Source organism: Cherax quadricarinatus, chromosome 48 (genome assembly GCF_038502225.1).
Source record: "Cherax quadricarinatus isolate ZL_2023a chromosome 48, ASM3850222v1, whole genome shotgun sequence".
Classification (NCBI taxonomy): Eukaryota; Metazoa; Arthropoda; class Malacostraca; order Decapoda; family Parastacidae; genus Cherax; species Cherax quadricarinatus.
Genome location: NC_091339.1, coordinates 25,674,974 through 25,695,024, shown reverse-complemented (window position 1 = coordinate 25,695,024; position 20,051 = coordinate 25,674,974). Strand labels below are relative to the sequence as shown.

The window sequence follows — 20,051 nt, the reverse complement described above, 5'->3', positions numbered from 1 at the left end:
GATGCTTGCGTCATGTTAACCTCTTCCTTAGACCTTTCCTATTTATCGCTTTTTTTCCTCTTCCGTTTCCTTTGTGCTTATACTTTCCAAATGAATTTTCTTGCAAATTTTGCAAGCTTACTATATTATTACACTTGATCAGGAACCGGGTTGGGCTTGAACCCATGGCAAGTGAGTCTTAACTCACAAGCGCCTGCGATTTTTAACTCGCCATGGGTTCAAGTTCCATCCGTTCCATGATTTGTTCCCAATCGTGTTATTACGATTTCGTGAGCCATTACATTTGATGTTCATTTATTAAGGTGACCCCCTTTTTTTTTTATCTGGTGATGTAGCCACTTTACACTACCACCTAATATATTCTCTCTCTCTCTCTCTCTCTCTCTCTCTCTCTCTCTCTCTCTCTCTCTCTCTCTCTCTCTCTCTTAATTTCTTTCTTAATTTCTCTCTCTCTCTCTCTCATAGGGCGCGTCCTGATGCCGCGGGAAACTCGTCCAATTTTATTATAATACCAACTAACTGCCAACTCATGTAGCCGCCGCCTCCGCCATCTGTTGCTCAGATTTCTACTAATTACCCCCATCTCTCCCCACACCAGCCTTGCTTTAGGCTTGGTCCCTGCTCCCACATAATCTGTGTTGGAATTGCGTTTGAGCGATCGTTAGTCAACACGAATTGGCTGTTAGACTAATCTCAGGGGTGGGAGTGTTGTCTGGTGGAGCGAGGAAGGTGTTAGTGTGTGTGCGTGCGCGCGCGCTTAAGTGCTTATTAAGGGGCTTTGTGGATCTCTGGTATTGTTTCCTGACACGGGTTTTTGAGCCTTATCTCCTGTTGCTGGAAGTCTAGTTTCTTGTTATAAAATAAAGCATCTTTTAACTTAGTGTTCTGGCATAAGGATGAAGAGCGTGTGTGTGAATCTTGCATTAATAATCAGCCATATATAAAAAAAAGTTTAAAGGGCTAATACTTTTTTTTCAGTCGTATGATTATTTTAGTGTAAAAATTTATATGTTTAAGTTTACGGTACTTGTACGCACTCTGTTGTTCATATATGAAGATTTATTTTGTTCCAAGTGCACATCTTCTAAGTTTATATATATATATATATATATATATATATATATATATATATATATATATCGTGCCGAATATGTAAAACTGGTCAATTAGCAAGAACTCATTTAAAATTAAGTCCTTTCTAAAATTTTCTCTTATACGTTTAAAGATATATTTTTTTCATTAATGTTAATGTAATTTTTTTAATTTTGCTACAAAAGAATCTTAGAAAACTTACCTAACCTTATTATAACAAGAACAATTTATTTTAGCCTAACCCAACTAAATATATTTTAGATTTGTTTACAATAATTTAATACTAAACAAACACAGTGAAATATATATTTTTCGTTAGGTTCAGAATGATTTTAGCAAAATTATTGCATACACAAATTTTCACTTGTCCTATATGGCAAGATGAGCGTTGCTATTTAAGCCAAGATTGCAAGTTCTGCCTATTCGGCACGACACACACACACACACACACACACACACACACACACACACACACACACACACACACATATATATATATATATATATAATATATATATATATATATATATATATATATATATATATATATATATATATATATATATATATATATATATATAGTAGTTGGTTGGTAGACAGCAACCATCCAGGGAGGTACTACCGTCCTGCCAAGTGAGTGTAAAACGAAAGCCTGTGATTGTTTTACATGATGGTAGGATTGCTGGTGTCTTTTGTCTGTCTCATAAATATGCAAGATTACAGGCATGTCTTGCTACTTCTACTTACACTTAGGTCACACTACACATACATGTACACATTTATTTATACACACTCATCTGAGTTTTCTTTGATTTTATCTTAATAGTTCTTGGTCTTATTACTTTTCCTTTTATATCCATGGGGAAGTGGAATAAGAATCTTTCCTCCGTAAGCCATGCGTGTTGTAAAAGTCAACTAAAATGCCGGGAACAATGGGCTAGTAACCCCTTTTCCTGTAAAGATTACTAAAAAGAATAAGAAGAAGAAAATTGTCAAAGTGGGAAGTCTGAATGTGCGTGGATGTTGTGCAGATAAGAAAGAGATGATTGTGGATGTTATGAATGAGAAGAAGCTGGATGTCCTGGCTTTAGTGAAACAAAGCTGAAGGGGGTGGGAGAGTTTCAGTGGAGAGGAATAAATGGGATTAGGTCAGGGGTTTCAAATAGAGTTAGAGCTAAAGAAGGAGTAGCAATAATGTTGTAGGATAAGCTATGGCAGGAAAAGAGGGACTATAAATGTATTAATTCAAGGATTGTGGAGTAAAATAAAGATTAGATGTGAAAAGTGGGTTATAATAAGCGTGTATGCACCTGGAGAAGAGAGAAGTGTAGAGGAGAGAGAGAGATTTTGGGAAATGTTAAGTGAATGCGTGGGGAGTTTTGAATCAAGTGTGAGAGTAATGGTGGTTGGGGATCTCAATGCTAAAGTGGGTAAAAATGTTATGGAGGGAGTAGTAGGTAAATTTGGGGTGCCAGGGGTAAATGTAAATGGGGAGCCTTTAATTGAGCTATGTGTAGAAAGAGATTTGGTAATAAGTAATACATATTTTATGAAAAAGAGGATAAATATACAAGGTATGATGTAGCACGTAATGAAAGTAGTTTATTAGATTATGTATTGGTGGATAAAAGGTTGATGGGTAGGCTCCAGGATATACATGTTTATAGAGGGGCAACTGATATATCGGATCATTATTTAGTTGTAGCTACAGTTAGAGTAAGAGGTAGATGGGAAAAGAGGAAGGTAAGTGGGAGGTGAAAGTGTATAAACTAAGGGAGGAGGAAGTTCGGGTGAGATATAAGCGACTATTGGCAGAAAGGTGGGCTAGTGCAAAGATGAGTAGTGGGGGGGTTGAAGAGGGTTGGAATAGTTTTAAAAATGCAGTATTAGAATGTGGGGCAGAAGTTTGTGGTTATAGGAGGGTGGGGGCAGGAGGAAAGAGGAGTGATTGGTGGAATGATGAAGTAAAGGGTGTGATAAAAGAGAAAAAGGTAGCTTATGAGAGGTTTTTACAAAGCAGAAGTGTTATAAGAAGAGCAGAGTATATGGAGAGTAAAAGAAAGGTAAAGAGAGTGGTGAGAGAGTGCAAAAGGAGAGCAGATGATAGAGTGGGAGAGGCACTGTCAAGAAATTTTAATGAAAATAAGAAAAAATTTTGGAGTGAGTTAAACTAGTTAAGAAAGCCTAGAGAAAGTATGGATTTGTCAGTTAAAAACAGAGTAGGGGAGTTAGTAGATGGGGAGATGGAGGTATTGGGTAGATGGCGAGAATATTTTGAGGAACTTTTAAATGTTAAGGAAGAAACAGAGGCAGAAATTTCATGCACTGGTCAGGGAGGTATACCATCTTTTAGGAGTGAAGAAGAGCAGAATGTAAGTGTGGGGGAGGTACGTGAGGCATTACGTAAAATGAAAGTGGGTAAAGCAGCTGGAACTGATGGGATCATGACAGAAATGTTAAAAGCAGGGGGGGATATAGTGTTGGAGTGGTTGGTACTTTTGTTTAATGTATGAAAGAGGGGAAGGTACCTAGGGATTGGCGGAGAGCATGTATAGTCCCTTTATATAAAGGGAAAGGGGACAAAAGAGACTGTAAAAATTATAGAGGAATAAGTTTACTGAGTATACCAGGAAAAGTGTACGGTAGGGTTATAATTGAAAGAATTAGAGGTAAGACAGAATGTAGGATTGCGGATGAGCAAGGAGGTTTCAGAGTGGGTAGGGGATGTGTAGATCAAGTGTTTACATTGAAGCATATATGTGAACAGTATTTAGATAAAGGTAGGGAAGTTTTTATTGCATTTATGGATTTAGAAAAGGCATATGATAGAGTGGATAGAGGAGCAATGTGGCAGATGTTGCAAGTATATGGAATAGGTGATAAGTTATTAAATGCTGTAAAGAGTTTTTATGAGGATAGTGAGGCTCAGGTTAGGGTGTGTAGAAGAGAGGGAGACTACTTCCCGGTAAAAGTAGGTCTTAGACAGGGATGTGTAATGTCACCATGGTTGTTTAATATATTTATAGATGGGGTTGTAAAGGAAGTAAATGCCAGGGTGTTCGGGAGAGGGGTGGGATTAAATTTTGGGGAATCAAATTCAAAATGGGAATTGACACAGTTACTTTTTGCTGATGATACTGTGCTTATGGGAGATTCTAAAGAAAAATTGCAAAGGTTAGTGGATGAGTTTGGGAATGTGTGTAAAGGTAGAAAGTTGAAAGTGAACATAGAAAAGAGTAAGGTGATGAGGGTGTCAAATGATTTAGATAAAGAAAAATTGGATATCTAATTGGGGAGGAGGAGTATGGAAGAAGTGAATGTTTTCAGATACTTGGGAGTTGACGTGTCGGCGGATGGATTTATGAAGGATGAGGTTAATCATAGAATTGACGAGGGAAAAAAGGTGAGTGGTGCGTTGAGGTATATGTGGAGTCAAAAAACGTTATCTATGGAGGCAAAGAAGGGAATGTATGAAAGTATAGTAGTACCAACACTCTTATATGGGTGTGAAGCTTGGGTGGTAAATGCAGCAGCGAGGAGACGGTTGGAGGCAGTGGAGATGTCCTGTTTAAGGGCAATGTGTGGTGTAAATATTATGCAGAAAATTCGGAGTGTGGAAATTAGGAAAAGGTGTGGAGTTAATAAAAGTATTAGTCAGAGGGCAGAAGAGGGGTTGTTGAGGTGGTTTGGTCATTTAGAGAGAATGGATCAAAGTAGAATGACATGGAAAGCATATAAATCTATAGGGGAAGGAAGGCGGGGTAGGGGTCGTCCTCGAAAGGGTTGGCGAGAAGGGGTAAAGGAGGTTTTGTGGGCAAGGGGCTTGGACTTCCAGCAAGCGTGCGTGAGCGTGTTAGATAGGAGTGAATGGAGACGAATGGTACTTGGGACCTGACGATCTGTTGGAGTGTGAGCAGGGTAATATTTAGTGAAGGGATTCAGGGAAACCGGTTATTTTCATATAGTCGGACTTGAGTCCTGGAAATGGGAAGTACAATGCTTGCACTTTAAAGGAGGGGTTTGGGATATTGGTAGTTTGGAAGGATATGTTGTGTATCTTTATACGTATATGCTTCTAAACTGTTGTATTCTGAGCACCTCTGCAGAAACAGTGATAATGTGCGAGTGTGGTGAAAGTGTTGAATGATGATGAAATTAGTTTCTTTTTGGGGATTTTCTTTCTTTTTTTTAGGTCACCCTGCCTCGGTGGGAGACGGCCGACTTGTTGAAATATATATATATATATATATATGTAGGTAGTAGGTTGGTAGACAGCAACCACCCAGGGAAGTACTACCGTCCTGCCAGATGACTGTGAAACAAAAACCTGTAACTGTTTTGCATGATGGTAGGATTGCTGGTTTCTTTTTCTGTCTCATAAACACGCTAAGATAACAGGGATATCTTGCTACTCCTACTTACACTTTGGTCACACTTCACAGACACGCACATGCATATATATATATATACATACATCTAGGTTTTTCTCCTTTTTCTAAATAGCTCTTGTTCTTTTTTATTTCTTCTATTGTCCATGGGGAAGTGGAAAAGAATCTTTCCTCCGTAAGCCATGCGTGTCGTATGAGGCGACTAAAATGCCGGGAGCAATGGGCTAGTAACCCCTTCTCCTGTATACAATTACTAAAAAAGAGAAGAAGAAAAACTTTATAAAACTGGGTTGCTTAAATGTGCGTGGATGTAGTGCGGATGACAAGAAACAGATGATTGCTGATGTTATGAATGAAAAGAAGTTGGATGTCCTGGCCCTAAGCGAAACAAAGCTGAAGGGGGTAGGAGAGTTTCAGTGGGGGGAAATAAATGGGATTAAATCTGGAGTATCTGAGAGAGTTAGAGCAAAGGAAGGGGTAGCAGTAATGTTAAATGATCAGTTATGGAAGGAGAAAAGAGAATATGAATGTGTAAATTCAAGAATTATGTGGATTAAAGTAAAGGTTGGATGCGAGAAGTGGGTCATAATAAGCGTGTATGCACCTGGAGAAGAGAGGAATGCAGAGGAGAGAGAGAGATTTTGGGAGATGTTAAGTGAATGTATAGGAGCCTTTGAACCAAGTGAGAGAGTAATTGTGGTAGGGGACTTGAATGCTAAAGTAGGAGAAACTTTTAGAGAGGGTGTGGTAGGTAAGTTTGGGGTGCCAGGTGTAAATGATAATGGGAGCCCTTTGATTGAACTTTGTATAGAAAGGGGTTTAGTTATAGGTAATACATATTTTAAGAAAAAGAGGATAAATAAGTATACACGATATGATGTAGGGCGAAATGACAGTAGTTTGTTGGATTATGTATTGGTAGATAAAAGACTGTTGAGTAGACTTCAGGATGTACATGTTTATAGAGGGGCCACAGATATATCAGATCACTTTCTAGTTGTAGCTACACTGAGAGTAAAAGGTAGATGGGATACAAGGAGAATAGAAGCATCAGGGAAGAGAGAGGTGAAGGTTTATAAACTAAAAGAGGAGGCAGTTAGGGTAAGATATAAACAGCTATTGGAGGATAGATGGGCTAATGAGAGCATAGGCAATGGGGTCGAAGAGGTATGGGGTAGGTTTAAAAATGTAGTGTTAGAGTGTTCAGCAGAAGTTTGTGGTTACAGGAAAGTGGGTGCAGGAGGGAAGAGGAGCGATTGGTGGAATGATGATGTAAAGAGAGTAGTAAGGGAGAAAAAGTTAGCATATGAGAAGTTTTTACAAAGTAGAAGTGATGCAAGGAGGGAAGAGTATATGGAGAAAAAGAGAGAAGTTAAGAGAGTGGTGAAGCAATGTAAAAAGAGAGCAAATGAGAGAGTGGGTGAGATGTTATCAACAAATTTTGTTGAAAATAAGAAAAAGTTTTGGAGTGAGATTAACAAGTTAAGAAAGCCTAGAGAACAAATGGATTTGTCAGTTAAAAATAGGAGAGGAGAGTTATTAAATGGAGAGGTAGAGGTATTGGGAAGATGGAAGGAATATTTTGAGGAATTGTTAAATGTTGATGAAGATAGGGAAGCTGTGATTTCGTGTATAGGGCAAGGAGGAATAACATCTTGTAGGAGTGAGGAAGAGCCAGTTGTGAGTGTGGGGGAAGTTCGTGAGGCAGTAGGTAAAATGAAAGGGGGTAAGGCAGCCGGGATTGATGGGATAAAGATAGAAATGTTAAAAGCAGGTGGGGATATAGTTTTGGAGTGGTTGGTGCAATTATTTAATAAATGTATGGAAGAGGGTAAGGTACCTAGGGATTGGCAGAGAGCATGCATAGTTCCTTTGTATAAAGGCAAAGGGGATAAAAGAGAGTGCAAAAATTATAGGGGGATAAGTCTGTTGAGTGTACCTGGTAAAGTGTATGGTAGAGTTATAATTGAAAGAATTAAGAGTAAGACGGAGAATAGGATAGCAGATGAACAAGGAGGCTTTAGGAAAGGTAGGGGGTGTGTGGACCAGGTGTTTACAGTGAAACATATAAGTGAACAGTATTTAGATAAGGCTAAAGAGGTCTTTGTGGCATTTATGGATTTGGAAAAGGCGTATGACAGGGTGGATAGGGGGGCAATGTGGCAGATGTTGCAAGTGTATGGTGTAGGAGGTAGGTTACTGAAAGCAGTGAAGAGTTTTTACGAGGATAGTGAGGCTCAAGTTAGAGTATGTAGGAAAGAGGGAAATTTTTTCCCAGTAAAAGTAGGCCTTAGACAAGGATGTGTGATGTCACCGTGGTTGTTTAATATATTTATAGATGGGGTTGTAAGAGAAGTAAATGCGAGGGTCTTGGCAAGAGGCGTGGAGTTAAAAGATAAAGAATCACACACAAAGTGGGAGTTGTCACAGCTGCTCTTTGCCGATGACACTGTGCTCTTGGGAGATTCTGAAGAGAAGTTGCAGAGATTGGTGGATGAATTTGGTAGGGTGTGCAAAAGAAGAAAATTAAAGGTGAATACAGGAAAGAGTAAGGTTATGAGGATAACAAAAAGATTAGGTGATGAAAGATTGAATATCAGATTGGAGGGAGAGAGTATGGAGGAGGTGAACGTATTCAGATATTTGGGAGTGGACGTGTCAGCGGATGGGTCTATGAAAGATGAGGTGAATCATAGAATTGATGAGGGAAAAAGAGTGAGTGGTGCACTTAGGAGTCTGTGGAGACAAAGAACTTTGTCCTTGGAGGCAAAGAGGGGAATGTATGAGAGTATAGTTTTACCAACGCTCTTATATGGGTGTGAAGCGTGGGTGATGAATGTTGCAGCGAGGAGAAGGCTGGAGGCAGTGGAGATGTCATGTCTGAGGGCAATGTGTGGTGTGAATATAATGCAGAGAATTCGTAGTTTGGAAGTTAGGAGGAGGTGCGGGATTACCAAAACTGTTGTCCAGAGGGCTGAGGAAGGGTTGTTGAGGTGGTTCGGACATGTAGAGAGAATGGAGCGAAACAGAATGACTTCAAGAGTGTATCAGTCTGTAGTGGAAGGAAGGCGGGGTAGGGGTCGGCCTAGGAAGGGTTGGAGGGAGGGGGTAAAGGAGGTTTTGTGTGCGAGGGGCTTGGACTTCCAGCAGGCATGCGTGAGCGTGTTTGATAGGAGTGAATGGAGACAAATGGTTTTTAATACTTGACGTGCTGTTGGAGTGTGAGCAAAGTAACATTTATGAAGGGATTCAGGGAAACCGGCAGGCCGGACTTGAGTCCTGGAGATGGGAAGTACAGTGCCTGCACTCTGAAGGAGGGGTGTTAATGTTGCAGTTTAAAAACTGTAGTGTAAAGCACCCTTCTGGCAAGACAGTGATGGAGTGAATGATGGTGAAAGTTTTTCTTTTTCGGGCCACCCTGCCTTGGTGGGAATCGGCCGGTGTGATAATAAAATAAAATAAAAAATCTATATATACATACATATATATATATATATATATATATATATATATATATTATATTATATATATATATATATATATATATATATATATATATATATATATATATATATATATATATATATATATTAGCTAATGTTTAGTATAGCATTTATTTTTTTATATTTCATTTGTGTAAACCTTTTTTTTAATATGGCTAATTGTTACTGCTTCATTATTTGCTTTACAATCTGCTGTCATGTAAAAAAATTTGTTTGCTTGCATGCATGTTGCCACTTTATTGCACATTGCTTGATAAAATATAACAGTAGAGATAATACACAGTATTTAGTTAATTTTGTTGGATACTTACTTAATATGATTTTTTTAATATCCACTTGTTGAATATCCATAAAAATAAATTTTTTCACTGTAGATTAACTATATCCAAATTTCACTAAAGCTTTGGCATGAATTTATTTTTGCTTTTATTATAACAAAGGCAAAGTTAACTTTAAAATATGCCAAATAAACAGACAGAGAAGAAACTTATATACTGGGATGTTTTTGTGTTTGACGTCTATACGTAGCGTGACGAGGATGTTCTCCAGGCTAAAATTATATTTTCTTGCAGGGACCCATCGGCTTGGATGGTCCTAAAGGAGAACCGGTGAGTTTCCCGCCTCTCTCTTTCTCTCTCTCACACACACACACACATACACACACACATATGCTGCAGCATATGGGCGCCTAGCAAACCTCAGAACAGCATTCCGACATCTTAATAAGGAATCATTCAGGACCCTGTACACCGTGTACGTTAGGCCCATATTGGAGTATGCGGCACCAGTTTGGAACCCACACCTAGCCAAGCACGTGAAGAAACTAGAGAAAGTGCAAAGGTTTGCAACAAGACTAGTCCCAGAGCTAAGAGGTATGTCCTACGAGGAGAGGTTAAGGGAAATCAACCTGACGACACTGGAGGACAGGAGAGATAGGGGGGACATGATAACGACATACAAAATACTGAGAGGAATTGACAAGGTGGACAAAGACAGGATGTTCCAGAGATTGGACACAGTAACAAGGGGACACAGTTGGAAGCTGAAGACACAGATGAATCACAGGGATGTTAGGAAGTATTTCTTCAGCCACAGAGTAGTCAGTAAGTGGAATAGTTTGGGAAGCGATGTAGTGGAGGCAGGATCCATACATAGCTTTAAGCAGAGGTATGATAAAGCTCACGGCTCAGGGAAAGTGACCTAGTAGCGATCAGTGAAGAGGCGGGGCCAGGAGCTCGGACTCGACCCCCGCAACCTCAACTAGGTGAGTACAACTAGGTGAGTACACACACACACACACACACACACACACACACACACACACACACACACACACACACACACACACACACACACACACACACACAGTCACGGTTTTTTGGGGCTCAAGTTCACATCTTCATAAAGTTAGCATTAAAACTAGAGTAGTTTCCCCTGTTATTAACTGCGGTGTAGAGCCTTCCTGTCTTAAACCTTCTCACCTCTGTCCTTCAGTATAAACAAAATCAATAGTTATTAAATGTGGGTATAAGTTACCGTAGAGTTCATCGGGTTATATTATCAGTTGCCAATGGAGGCAAGAAGACTCGAACAAAAACAAAAATTGCCAACTGTGTTAGGCCATCCTGAGAGATGAGAATGCCCATGTGTTAATTTTATTATGTTAAGTGCTAAACCCATGTGGGTTGTTCAGCGCAATACTTTGGGGAAAGTTTGATCCTCAGTCTGCTGAGTGCTAGAAACACGCGAATGAGGTATTTAGTCTTTGTATTTATTTTTTTCAATTTTGGAAGATGGTGATGCTAGCATTGTCCATTAGAAATTTGTCATTACAGTAGTAGAACTTTAAGGATTACAAAAACCGTCGCTTGGTATAAAATAAAGGTTAGGTTGGACCGAAATGTGTCTTAAATTGTAGGTTAGTTATGTATCGTGTGTGATAAGTGTATGGGCTAAACGTGGGCAGCCTTAGTTTTGAACTCTGTAGTTTCATGTGCATCAGGTTACTACACATTTTTTCCTATATGTATAAAAATCTTGAAAAAAGTCAATCATTTATTTAGTAGTATTTATTTAAACCATACAAATTTGACTCTTATTCCACTGTTTAAATGCTTAATGTTGTTAACGTTATATATGTTAATACCATTCTGCATATAACTTCTTATAATTTATATTATTGTAGTGTCATACAATTCTATAACATATAACTATTTAAGAATGGCAGACTAATTATTTAGAGAGTGAGAGCAGTGACTCATTGTTTCCTGCCCATCGGCAGGGTGAGCAGGGACCCCCAGGACCCTCGGGGGAGAAGGGAGGCAAGGGCGAACCTGGCAGCGGCTACGATATACTTTCCAAAGCTAAGGTAAACTTCATATGCATCGTCTGTGTGTGTGTGTGTGTGTGTGTGTGTGTGTGTGTGTGTGTGTGTGTGTGTGTGTGTGTGTGTGTAGAGTGTCTGTCTCTCGCGTGTGTGTGTATACTGCATTATATCATTATTTGTTGACATTTTATGCTCAACTTGGAGGTAATTCATCCCAGTTTTCATTTGCAGCTGTAGGAGTAGAGCTATTCTAGTGGTGTCCTGCCTTCACTATTCAGTGTATTGAGTTTAAAACAGTCTAGTAGTTGTATCACTTATTACCCTCTCTTATATCCCATTCTCTTTCTATTATTCGATTTATGAAGAATATTTTAATATTCTTTAGGTACCTCTTCTTCCTCAGTTTGCATCTATGACGTCTTGTTTTGGTTCATACATAGAGTATACCTGGAGGGTGTTCCGGGGGTCAACGACCCCGCAACCCAGTCCATGACCAGGCCTCCAACGATGTTAGAAATTTGCTGTTATGATCCTATAAGTGATGATCATGACAACTCTTTACCTCTTATCAGCCAGTGAAACTATACCTAATGTATTCAGTCTCCTTTTTATATACAGTGTAACCTTGGTTTTCATTTGCTCTGGTTTTCGTTGAATTTGGTTTTCAACGACTTTTTTCGCCAAAATATTGTCCCAGTTTTCGTCCGTCACTTTGGATTTTGTCCACCTTACTGAATGCGTCTGCATGCCCGCGCCCACAGAACATCCCATGCATGTATTCTGAGTCAGTCTGGCTTTTTCATGTCGAGTAAACATTACCCTGCACTTTCATACGAAACATTTCATAATAATCGATTTTTTTTTTGTGCTGGTTTATTGAGTGCAACTGCTAAATAAGCCACCATGGGGCCAAAGAAAGTTTCGAGTGCCAGCCCTTTGATAAAGAAGTTGAGAAACGCTATAGAATTCAAGAGAGAACTTGTAGAAATAACGATTAAAAAGTGATTAAGGACATTTGTGCAAAGTGGAGTGAGGTGCCAAGTTTTGTGGAGAAATATAGCTCTAACAAAGCTGTTTTAAGTTGTGTCTGCAACATGTTCAATGACAATGCCTTGTCCCATTTTAGGCAAATCTTAAGAGACACCAGAAACAGACACCTCTGGACAGATTTTATTTGCGCCATGGGTACAGTGACTCAAGCTGGTCCTAGTGCCAGTAAAAGACAAAGAAGGGAAGTAACCCCAGGTAGGGACTTGATACCTGAAATCTTTATGGAAACAACCTATCCTCGCCGTCTTACATACGCCAACACGAGTCTTCAGTAAATGTAAAACTGATTTAAATGTTCATTTATCCATTAAAATTAGTGCTTTATATTTATTTCTCATTGTTTTGTGTATGTAAAGCTATAGTTATTCTCTATAAAATGTATTTTTTTTTTTTAATATTTTTGGGTGTCTGGAATGGATTAATTGGATTTACATTATTTCTTATGGGAAATATTGCTTTAGTTTTCATCATACTCTCTGGAATGAATTAAAAACAAAAACAGAGGTTCCACTGTATTTATAGCTTATCTACATATGTACTTTTTCTATCTTAAAATTTTTAAGTGCAGATACCATTCTACCACTACACATTTAAATTTTGCATTAATATACTTTGTGAATTTATATTTTTTTAGCATTTCCCATCTCTGTATCTGAAGGCTATTTTAAAGATCATGAGCTGATTATACATATTATACAAAGCTTTTCACAACTTCATTAATATCACCTTTTAGTGAAAACTTTCCATTTTTGTCAGTGATGACATCTTTGTTCTTCTTTGTCTGAGGCTTTTAGTAGGTATTTTATCAAACTGTATCTACAATCTTCTTCACTCTTGTTCAGTTTGTCAGAGTTGTCATGCATTTTTTCTTCTCATATACCTTCTGTATATGCATCATGCATCGGTTTGGTCGCACTTTGACTCGTACTGTTTTTCATTTTGACATTGGGCTAGGTCATTATTCTCCAGTGATTCCCTTTTCATGCTGTCTGAGGAAATGAGATCATTGATCAGGCTGCAAGCATTGCTCGTTCCCAGCCACGGACAGAAAATCTGATGTTGAATGTTAATGAACTGGCTTCAGTAATAGGGTGGGCCTGTCATCAACTTTGGCTGTCAGACTGCACCAGCCCTCAGATCCACTCATTCGCTACTCATGTGATTCTGGTATATGCTTGGACTTGTGCTGAAGATTGTCTAACTGATGTTACCTTGTTGAGTCTTATGTATTGGACACACCTGGCTGGTACATATCCCCCGTAAGTCAGGTTCTGTCAGCTTGAGAATTCTTCCCCTGACACCAGAAGGCAGGGCTTGATATAATGTTAGCTGAAAGAAGACACAAATATATGACAGAGAAGTGGTAAGAATTAAGAAGACCTGCCTAGCATGGGCCAGTAGGCCTGCTGGAGTGTTCCTCCATACAGTGACCTATTTCCATGTGGGATAACGATGAAGTTTTCTGGCAATGGCTCAGCTATGTTGTAGAAGATGTTGTCCTGGTTGCAACTGATGGATATGCAAATGAATGATGATTCCAAGATTCTGCATTTTTGGGTGTCTTCTCCTTGGTGATGAGTACTGCAGCTTTGGGTGTCTTCTTGGCAATGAGTCATGCATCTTTGGGTGTCTTCTTGGCAGTGAGTCGTGCATCTTTGCAACTAATTAAATGGTTGTGGGAGCTTTGGTGTAAAATACAGGTGTTCTCCAAGTCTTCTATTCTGCTGTCGTATTGATGTTCAGAAATACGTGTTTGGAGGTCTCTGGATGGTTTGCTCATATATTTGGTTGCAATCGTTGAAAGAGTTTGTGTATACCCTGCAGAATGTCCCTTACAGGTGATGTCTGCATCATAGTGGATGCAGTGGTAGTTACTTGGATTATGGTCTTGGAGAAAATGTTGATGTGTTTAGCAATGGAGTTGGTAGGGAGGACTATTTATCTTTCATTGATATCGCATCTAGGTGATACCACCACTACAAAGACATCATGAGTAAGGAACACTAACAGGTTCAATCCTCTGCATAGGTATATGCAGTCCCTTGCAATGATTGCAGTCAAATATATATGGATAAACCAAACACATTTCTGAACACTAATACGCCAGCAGAATGGACGATTTGCAGAATGCGTGTGTTTGTTTTACACTGAAACTGCCACAGCAATTTAATTAATTACAAGATGTATGACTCATTGCTAAAGAGGAAGACACCCAGAGATGTAGGATCTTGGAATCATCACTCATCTGCATATTTAACAGTTTCAACTATTTTTAATGTTAGGTCTGTTTTTCCTTCTGGATTATTCCTGTATATACCCTCGTGTACCTTTTAATAGGAAAGAATGATATGAAGGAAGCCAATTGTTGACCAACCAGTGCATGTTGAATGAGCAGGTTTTTATTATATATCTTGTCATCTCATTATTCCCCCATTGTTTTGTTTTGGATTGCTATTATTTTACTGATGACTTTTTATTTAAGTGTTTTGGCAGTAATTCTAATGAACAGTTCTTTAACATTGCTGGACAGTGTATGACAGGGCCTTGCTTGGTACTAACTGTAGTATGGCAAGTGATCCCTTGATTATGGCAGTGAAAAAAAGTAATGCTTTCCTTTCAGACATGCCCTGGCTGAATCTTACCGGCTTAAGGCAGGGTGCGCAATTTTGAATTGGCTCATATTTTCACACTCACAAGGCTTAACAGATCCCTGCTCACATTTTCTTTCAGGGGATTAAAAGGTCTATAACAAGCTTGGAAGGTGGCACCTTAGGTTATGCAGAAATCATCGCTATTAAGGTGAGGCAACACTGCAACACAGCTGTGGGGGCATAACTTCTATATATTGAGCTTTCTTGGTGTTGGTAGCTACTAGCTTTCTTTTTATCTCTTGACACCGTCCATACTGCAATGTTCGCCTGTATCATAGCTTTAGTATATGTTTGCTGTAACTTGTGTCCTTGTTATATCATAATTAACTTTGCTTTCCTTTCCCAAAAATTGATTGTGTGTGCCTATGATGTCCTCACTGTAAACATAATTCAGGTCTTTCCCTAAAAGAAAGTGATTGCATTTGGCATAATTGATGTGGGTTACTATTGTGTACCTTTAATGTTTACTTGTGGTGTCAAATATAAAAACTACAGACGTATTTCTGTAGAAGATAGTTTTCACTTTGAATGCCACAAGCATAATATCACAGACGTAGATAGTTTACACGTGACGGCATTGGCATAAATTATAAATATCGTCTCTGTGATGTGTTGAGTGTTGCCACCTGTATTTTCTCAATAGCACAGTGTGCCTCTATGCATTTTGTAATTTTTTGCACTAACCATGTAGAATAAGCTTATGTGAACAGATGTGTTTAGCGATGGAATATTGAAGTGAATTATTATTATTATTATTATTATTATTATTATTATTATTTTTTTTTTTTAGCATTTCCACCTTCACTATTTTGCTGTATGTATATTTTGTTTTTAACATTTTTTTTTTTTTTTTATATGTGATACACTAACATTTCTTCTTCGAGATGCAGCCTCTCCTCACTTAGCAACGTACTTGTTTACCGACGCCTCGGACTTATGACGGCCACTCTGACTAGTATTCATACCTAAATAATGTATATTAGAACTGATTTCTTCTATTCTGTTTATTTCAATATACAATATACTACTGTATAAACATTTAAAAATATACCAGATATGTTATGAATGGTACAGAGGTGACATTAACCCTTACAGTCCAAACATATATGTACATGTATACGTTCTCTCGTGTAGCGCCCCGAATATTTTGAGAGAAAAAAATCTTTTTTTTTTTTTTATAGGAAAAAAAGAGCTTGTGGTACCCAACATCCCCAATTTTTTTCATATGGCACACACTGAGTGCGCACACTCATTCTCTCATGTCTAGGCGACTCAGGCCTATTGTGCCAATGTTGAATGAATGACAAATGAAACATATATATATGTTTGGGGCGCTACGCGATAGTGTATATATATGTTTGGACCGTTTAAGGGTAAACAGTATCAAAGATGGATGACACAAACTCACTACCATTATAGTATGCTTCTCACTTAACAACGAATTTGTTTAATGACATGGTGTTAGGAACGCAACTCCATCGTTAAGTGAGGAGAGGCTGTACTTTGTTTAATATACAGATGTTCCTTGACTTACTTTGCAGTTTTGTTCTGATGAATCCATTGCAAGTCAAAAATATTGTAAGTCACATGTGAATGTGATATAAATAATAAGTAAATTAATGTCACCAAATAAATAAATGAACCGAGAGTAGTGAAACTTTCGAAACTCTTCAAAGGTATAAATACCAGTACTGAAAACTAAATAAATAAATACAAGTTATGAACTTGCCACCTTCATCCTGGGTAATTATCTTAAGTTTCATCTCCAAAGTAATTGCCTTTGCACCATCATAAAGTTGAACCATCATAAGTCAAGGAGTACCTGTACAATTAACTTTAAATAGTATTTAAATGTATAACTTCCAAAAGTTTTTACTTGTTTTAACAGTCAATTACTAACATTTTTTATTTGCAGACATTAATGCTTATTTTTGTTTTGTATCCTTTGTATCCCTTCAGTAATCCTGGAACTTCTTATAGAACTCTATCCAGTTGTCTGTGTCTGCCTGTCTGCCTTACATGTTGACCCTCTGCCATAAATCTGATAACAAAAACTGCACAACCACCACCTCCTTGAATGAGTCACAAAATATTCACAAATGTCTTGTTAATCTTCCTCCCAGTTAACATGTTTAGCTGGTTTGTTAACTTTTTTTTGGGGGGAGGGGGTTAATTTGCCGTATTTTTTGCAATACGCTTAACTTGAAACTTTAACCTAGCTTCATCATATTTTTTTTATAGGTCATTAATTTGGTGATTTATTGCTATGCTGTACACCACATACAGCCAGCCAAAACCTTTTAAAATGCAGATGAATATACGTACATAAATGTTTTTGTACAGAATTTTTTTTAAATAATTTTTTGGTGACATTTAACTTAGTGAATGGAGTTTAATGACTCACCAAGGAGGCTAAATAAAAAAAATTGTACCTTAGTGAGTAATATAAAAAACAGTATGTATAGTACTTTCCTCTGTTGCGGTTGGTCCTTGAGTATACAATACTGCCCGTGTTGCATTTCCTTTGGTCCCATCTTGACTGTCTTACACCCTTGTTGCAGGGAACTCCAGGAGGAGCCTGGGATTACATAGACTCTGATAGAATATTAGCTATTAAAGTAAGTTTTTTTTTTTTTTTGTCGTTTGTGAAAAGACGTGCACGGGGTCATGCAATTCATGTGATGTATGTATGAAGATATTATGTCTCATAATGAGTGTTTAGAGGCAGTTTCTCTTCTGACTTCTCTAGCCTATCCACTTAAAGTATTTATTTCTTAATTGCATACTCCCATTTTGTTAAATATTTATGCATGCTGTTACTGTATAATGTAATCCAGCATGTAGGTGCTATATTAAGTCATGTATTCATATTTATTAATTTGGGGGGTTTACATAGGTTACAAGAATGAGTGAAGAGCTTGCACTAACATCGTGTAAAAGTTTCTCAAAATGTGAATCTTGTTTAATTTCTATTGCACTAATTCAAAGGTGCTTAAATTACTGTTAGGATTAATATTAATTTACTGTACGTATATACACTGCAGTGTCTACCTGTAGTTCATTAGTCTTGAAAATTAAATAAAAATGTTTTGTATTACAGGTACTGTTATCAGATATCACAGGAAATAATTACATAGTGCTACGAAGAAAAAATCTTCGTGTGTATACAGTACTGTAAATCTCATTAAGAAACTACCATTGCTTCATAAAATTTTGTTCTCAAAAGAATTTGTTAAACAAGTGACCATACAGTATCTTCATAGACTGAGACATCACCCATATGCTTGCATACTAATTACACATCTTACAGGGAGATCCAGGGAGTCCAGGGCCTCCTGGTCCTGCTGGGCTCAGTGGCAAGGATGGACTGCCTGGCATGGATGGCAGAGATGGGTACCCAGGGGAACCTGGACCCCCTGGTGAGACAGGCCCACCTGGTGCTGTTGGACCACCAGGACCCCAGGGTCCACCTGGCCCACCAGGACCACAAGGGGAGAGAGTGAGTACTGGATCATTAATTTTTTGGCTTGTTGGTTTGGCTTTATTTATTGTTTGGCATTACAGTATAGTCATTTAATTTTGTGTAATTAAATAGGTCTTAATTTGGTATTTCCTGTGGAAGTTTTATTTTACCTCAATCATTGATTTTATTTTTATTGTACGATGCACTATAATTGTCAAACTTAGTGTAGCTCGTTCTGTGTAATTGTTAGTTCCAGAAGCTACCCCTTACATTATGGGGTGAATCCAGGATTTTATATATAAAATAATAGTATTAATTGGCATACCTATCTCCTCTTATAAACATCATTAACTAGATTTTATTATACCAGGGAACATTCTCAAACCCTTTGAAGTACTTAATATTTATTTAATAAAATAGTAATTCATCAGCCCAGAGAATACTTATTACGAGTGAGAACTACCAATTGTGCCTTTCTCAATAGTTCCTGAATCCACCCCAGCTTTGTATGCCATTTGTAGCTTCCTCACATGTATTTTAAAGCTTCATTTTACAAGAGTGCTTTGTTACTGCCTTTCATGATGCTTCAACTGGGTTTACTGTCTTACCTGACAACAAATATTCATTTATTCAATTTTAATGAGTTCTTTTTTAACACCCAACTCACACACCGAGCTTAGGTAATCACAATGGTATTCACATAGCTGCAGTGACCGTGGATAGTTGGCTATTGTATTTGTTTGCCATCATACATATTGTATACATCTTTTCTTGATGGCCTATTAGTGATGTCAGTATGGAGAGTATATTTACAGTATTGTAATATACTGTAATTACTTATAGTGACATTAGCAGATATGTTGAATCAGAAGATTTTATTGTTACTCGCCACTGTTTTGGAAATTCGCCAAATGCACGGCTTCATATGTAGTACACTCAAGAAGCACAATAGAAGCAAAGACTGACTTTCAACAAGATATACAGTAAAAGCCCAATTAACATGCGAGTTATGTTTCTGAAAGCTTCAGCTTATAACAGACATATCATTAGGTGGACTGAATAACACTTGAACAAAAAAAATTATTCCTGACACCTCCAAAAAAGAAGCCTAGCAAGCTTTTTAAAAAAAATTTAATTTTTTTCAAAAATAATAGTTTTTCATGCCTTACGCTATAGCTGATGTTACCTGTTGATCTGGAAATGTGTGGAGAGAATTTCTGGTTCTACTGGATGGAGGTGGATGATTGAGTTGTATACTGATGTCAGTGGCTGTGGTTTTTGTGCTAATGTAGATAATTTTAGTTTGTGTCGATGTGGATGACTAGTTCTTGTTTGATGCAAATGGCTATGGTGCTAGTGTCAATACTGGAGTGCTCATATATTGTGTAATGCATCTCTGCTCAATTTTACCCTTCGGTACTTCATACTGCAGGGTGATCAGCAGAACACATTTTCCCCACTGAACTCAATATTATGTAGCCAACTGTGTACTTTAAAGTGGTTAAATCAGTAGATAAACACACACTCTTATGAAGGTTTTCCTTTCTACTCCCACATTATTTTATAGTACACTAGGGT

General features: G+C 38.0%; 1 protein-coding gene across 32 annotated transcripts in view; it reads left to right on the top strand.

Moving 5' to 3' along the window:
* The window catches only part of LOC128696092 (collagen alpha chain CG42342), a 672,233-nt gene that overhangs the window by 548,252 nt on the left and 103,930 nt on the right, over positions 1 to 20,051 (top strand). For 16 of the 32 annotated variants that reach the window (XM_070094994.1, XM_070095004.1, XM_070094998.1 and 13 more), the window contains 5 exons: positions 9,556 to 9,591; positions 11,265 to 11,351; positions 15,090 to 15,158; positions 17,572 to 17,628; positions 18,321 to 18,509. In XM_070094994.1, the coding sequence (XP_069951095.1) occupies positions 9,556 to 9,591; positions 11,265 to 11,351; positions 15,090 to 15,158; positions 17,572 to 17,628; positions 18,321 to 18,509 (438 nt within the window). The remainder of the gene's footprint in view (positions 1 to 9,555; positions 9,592 to 11,264; positions 11,352 to 15,089; positions 15,159 to 17,571; positions 17,629 to 18,320; positions 18,510 to 20,051) is intronic. The other 16 variants (XM_070094996.1, XM_070094995.1, XM_053787157.2 and 13 more) reach the window with 8 other exon arrangements.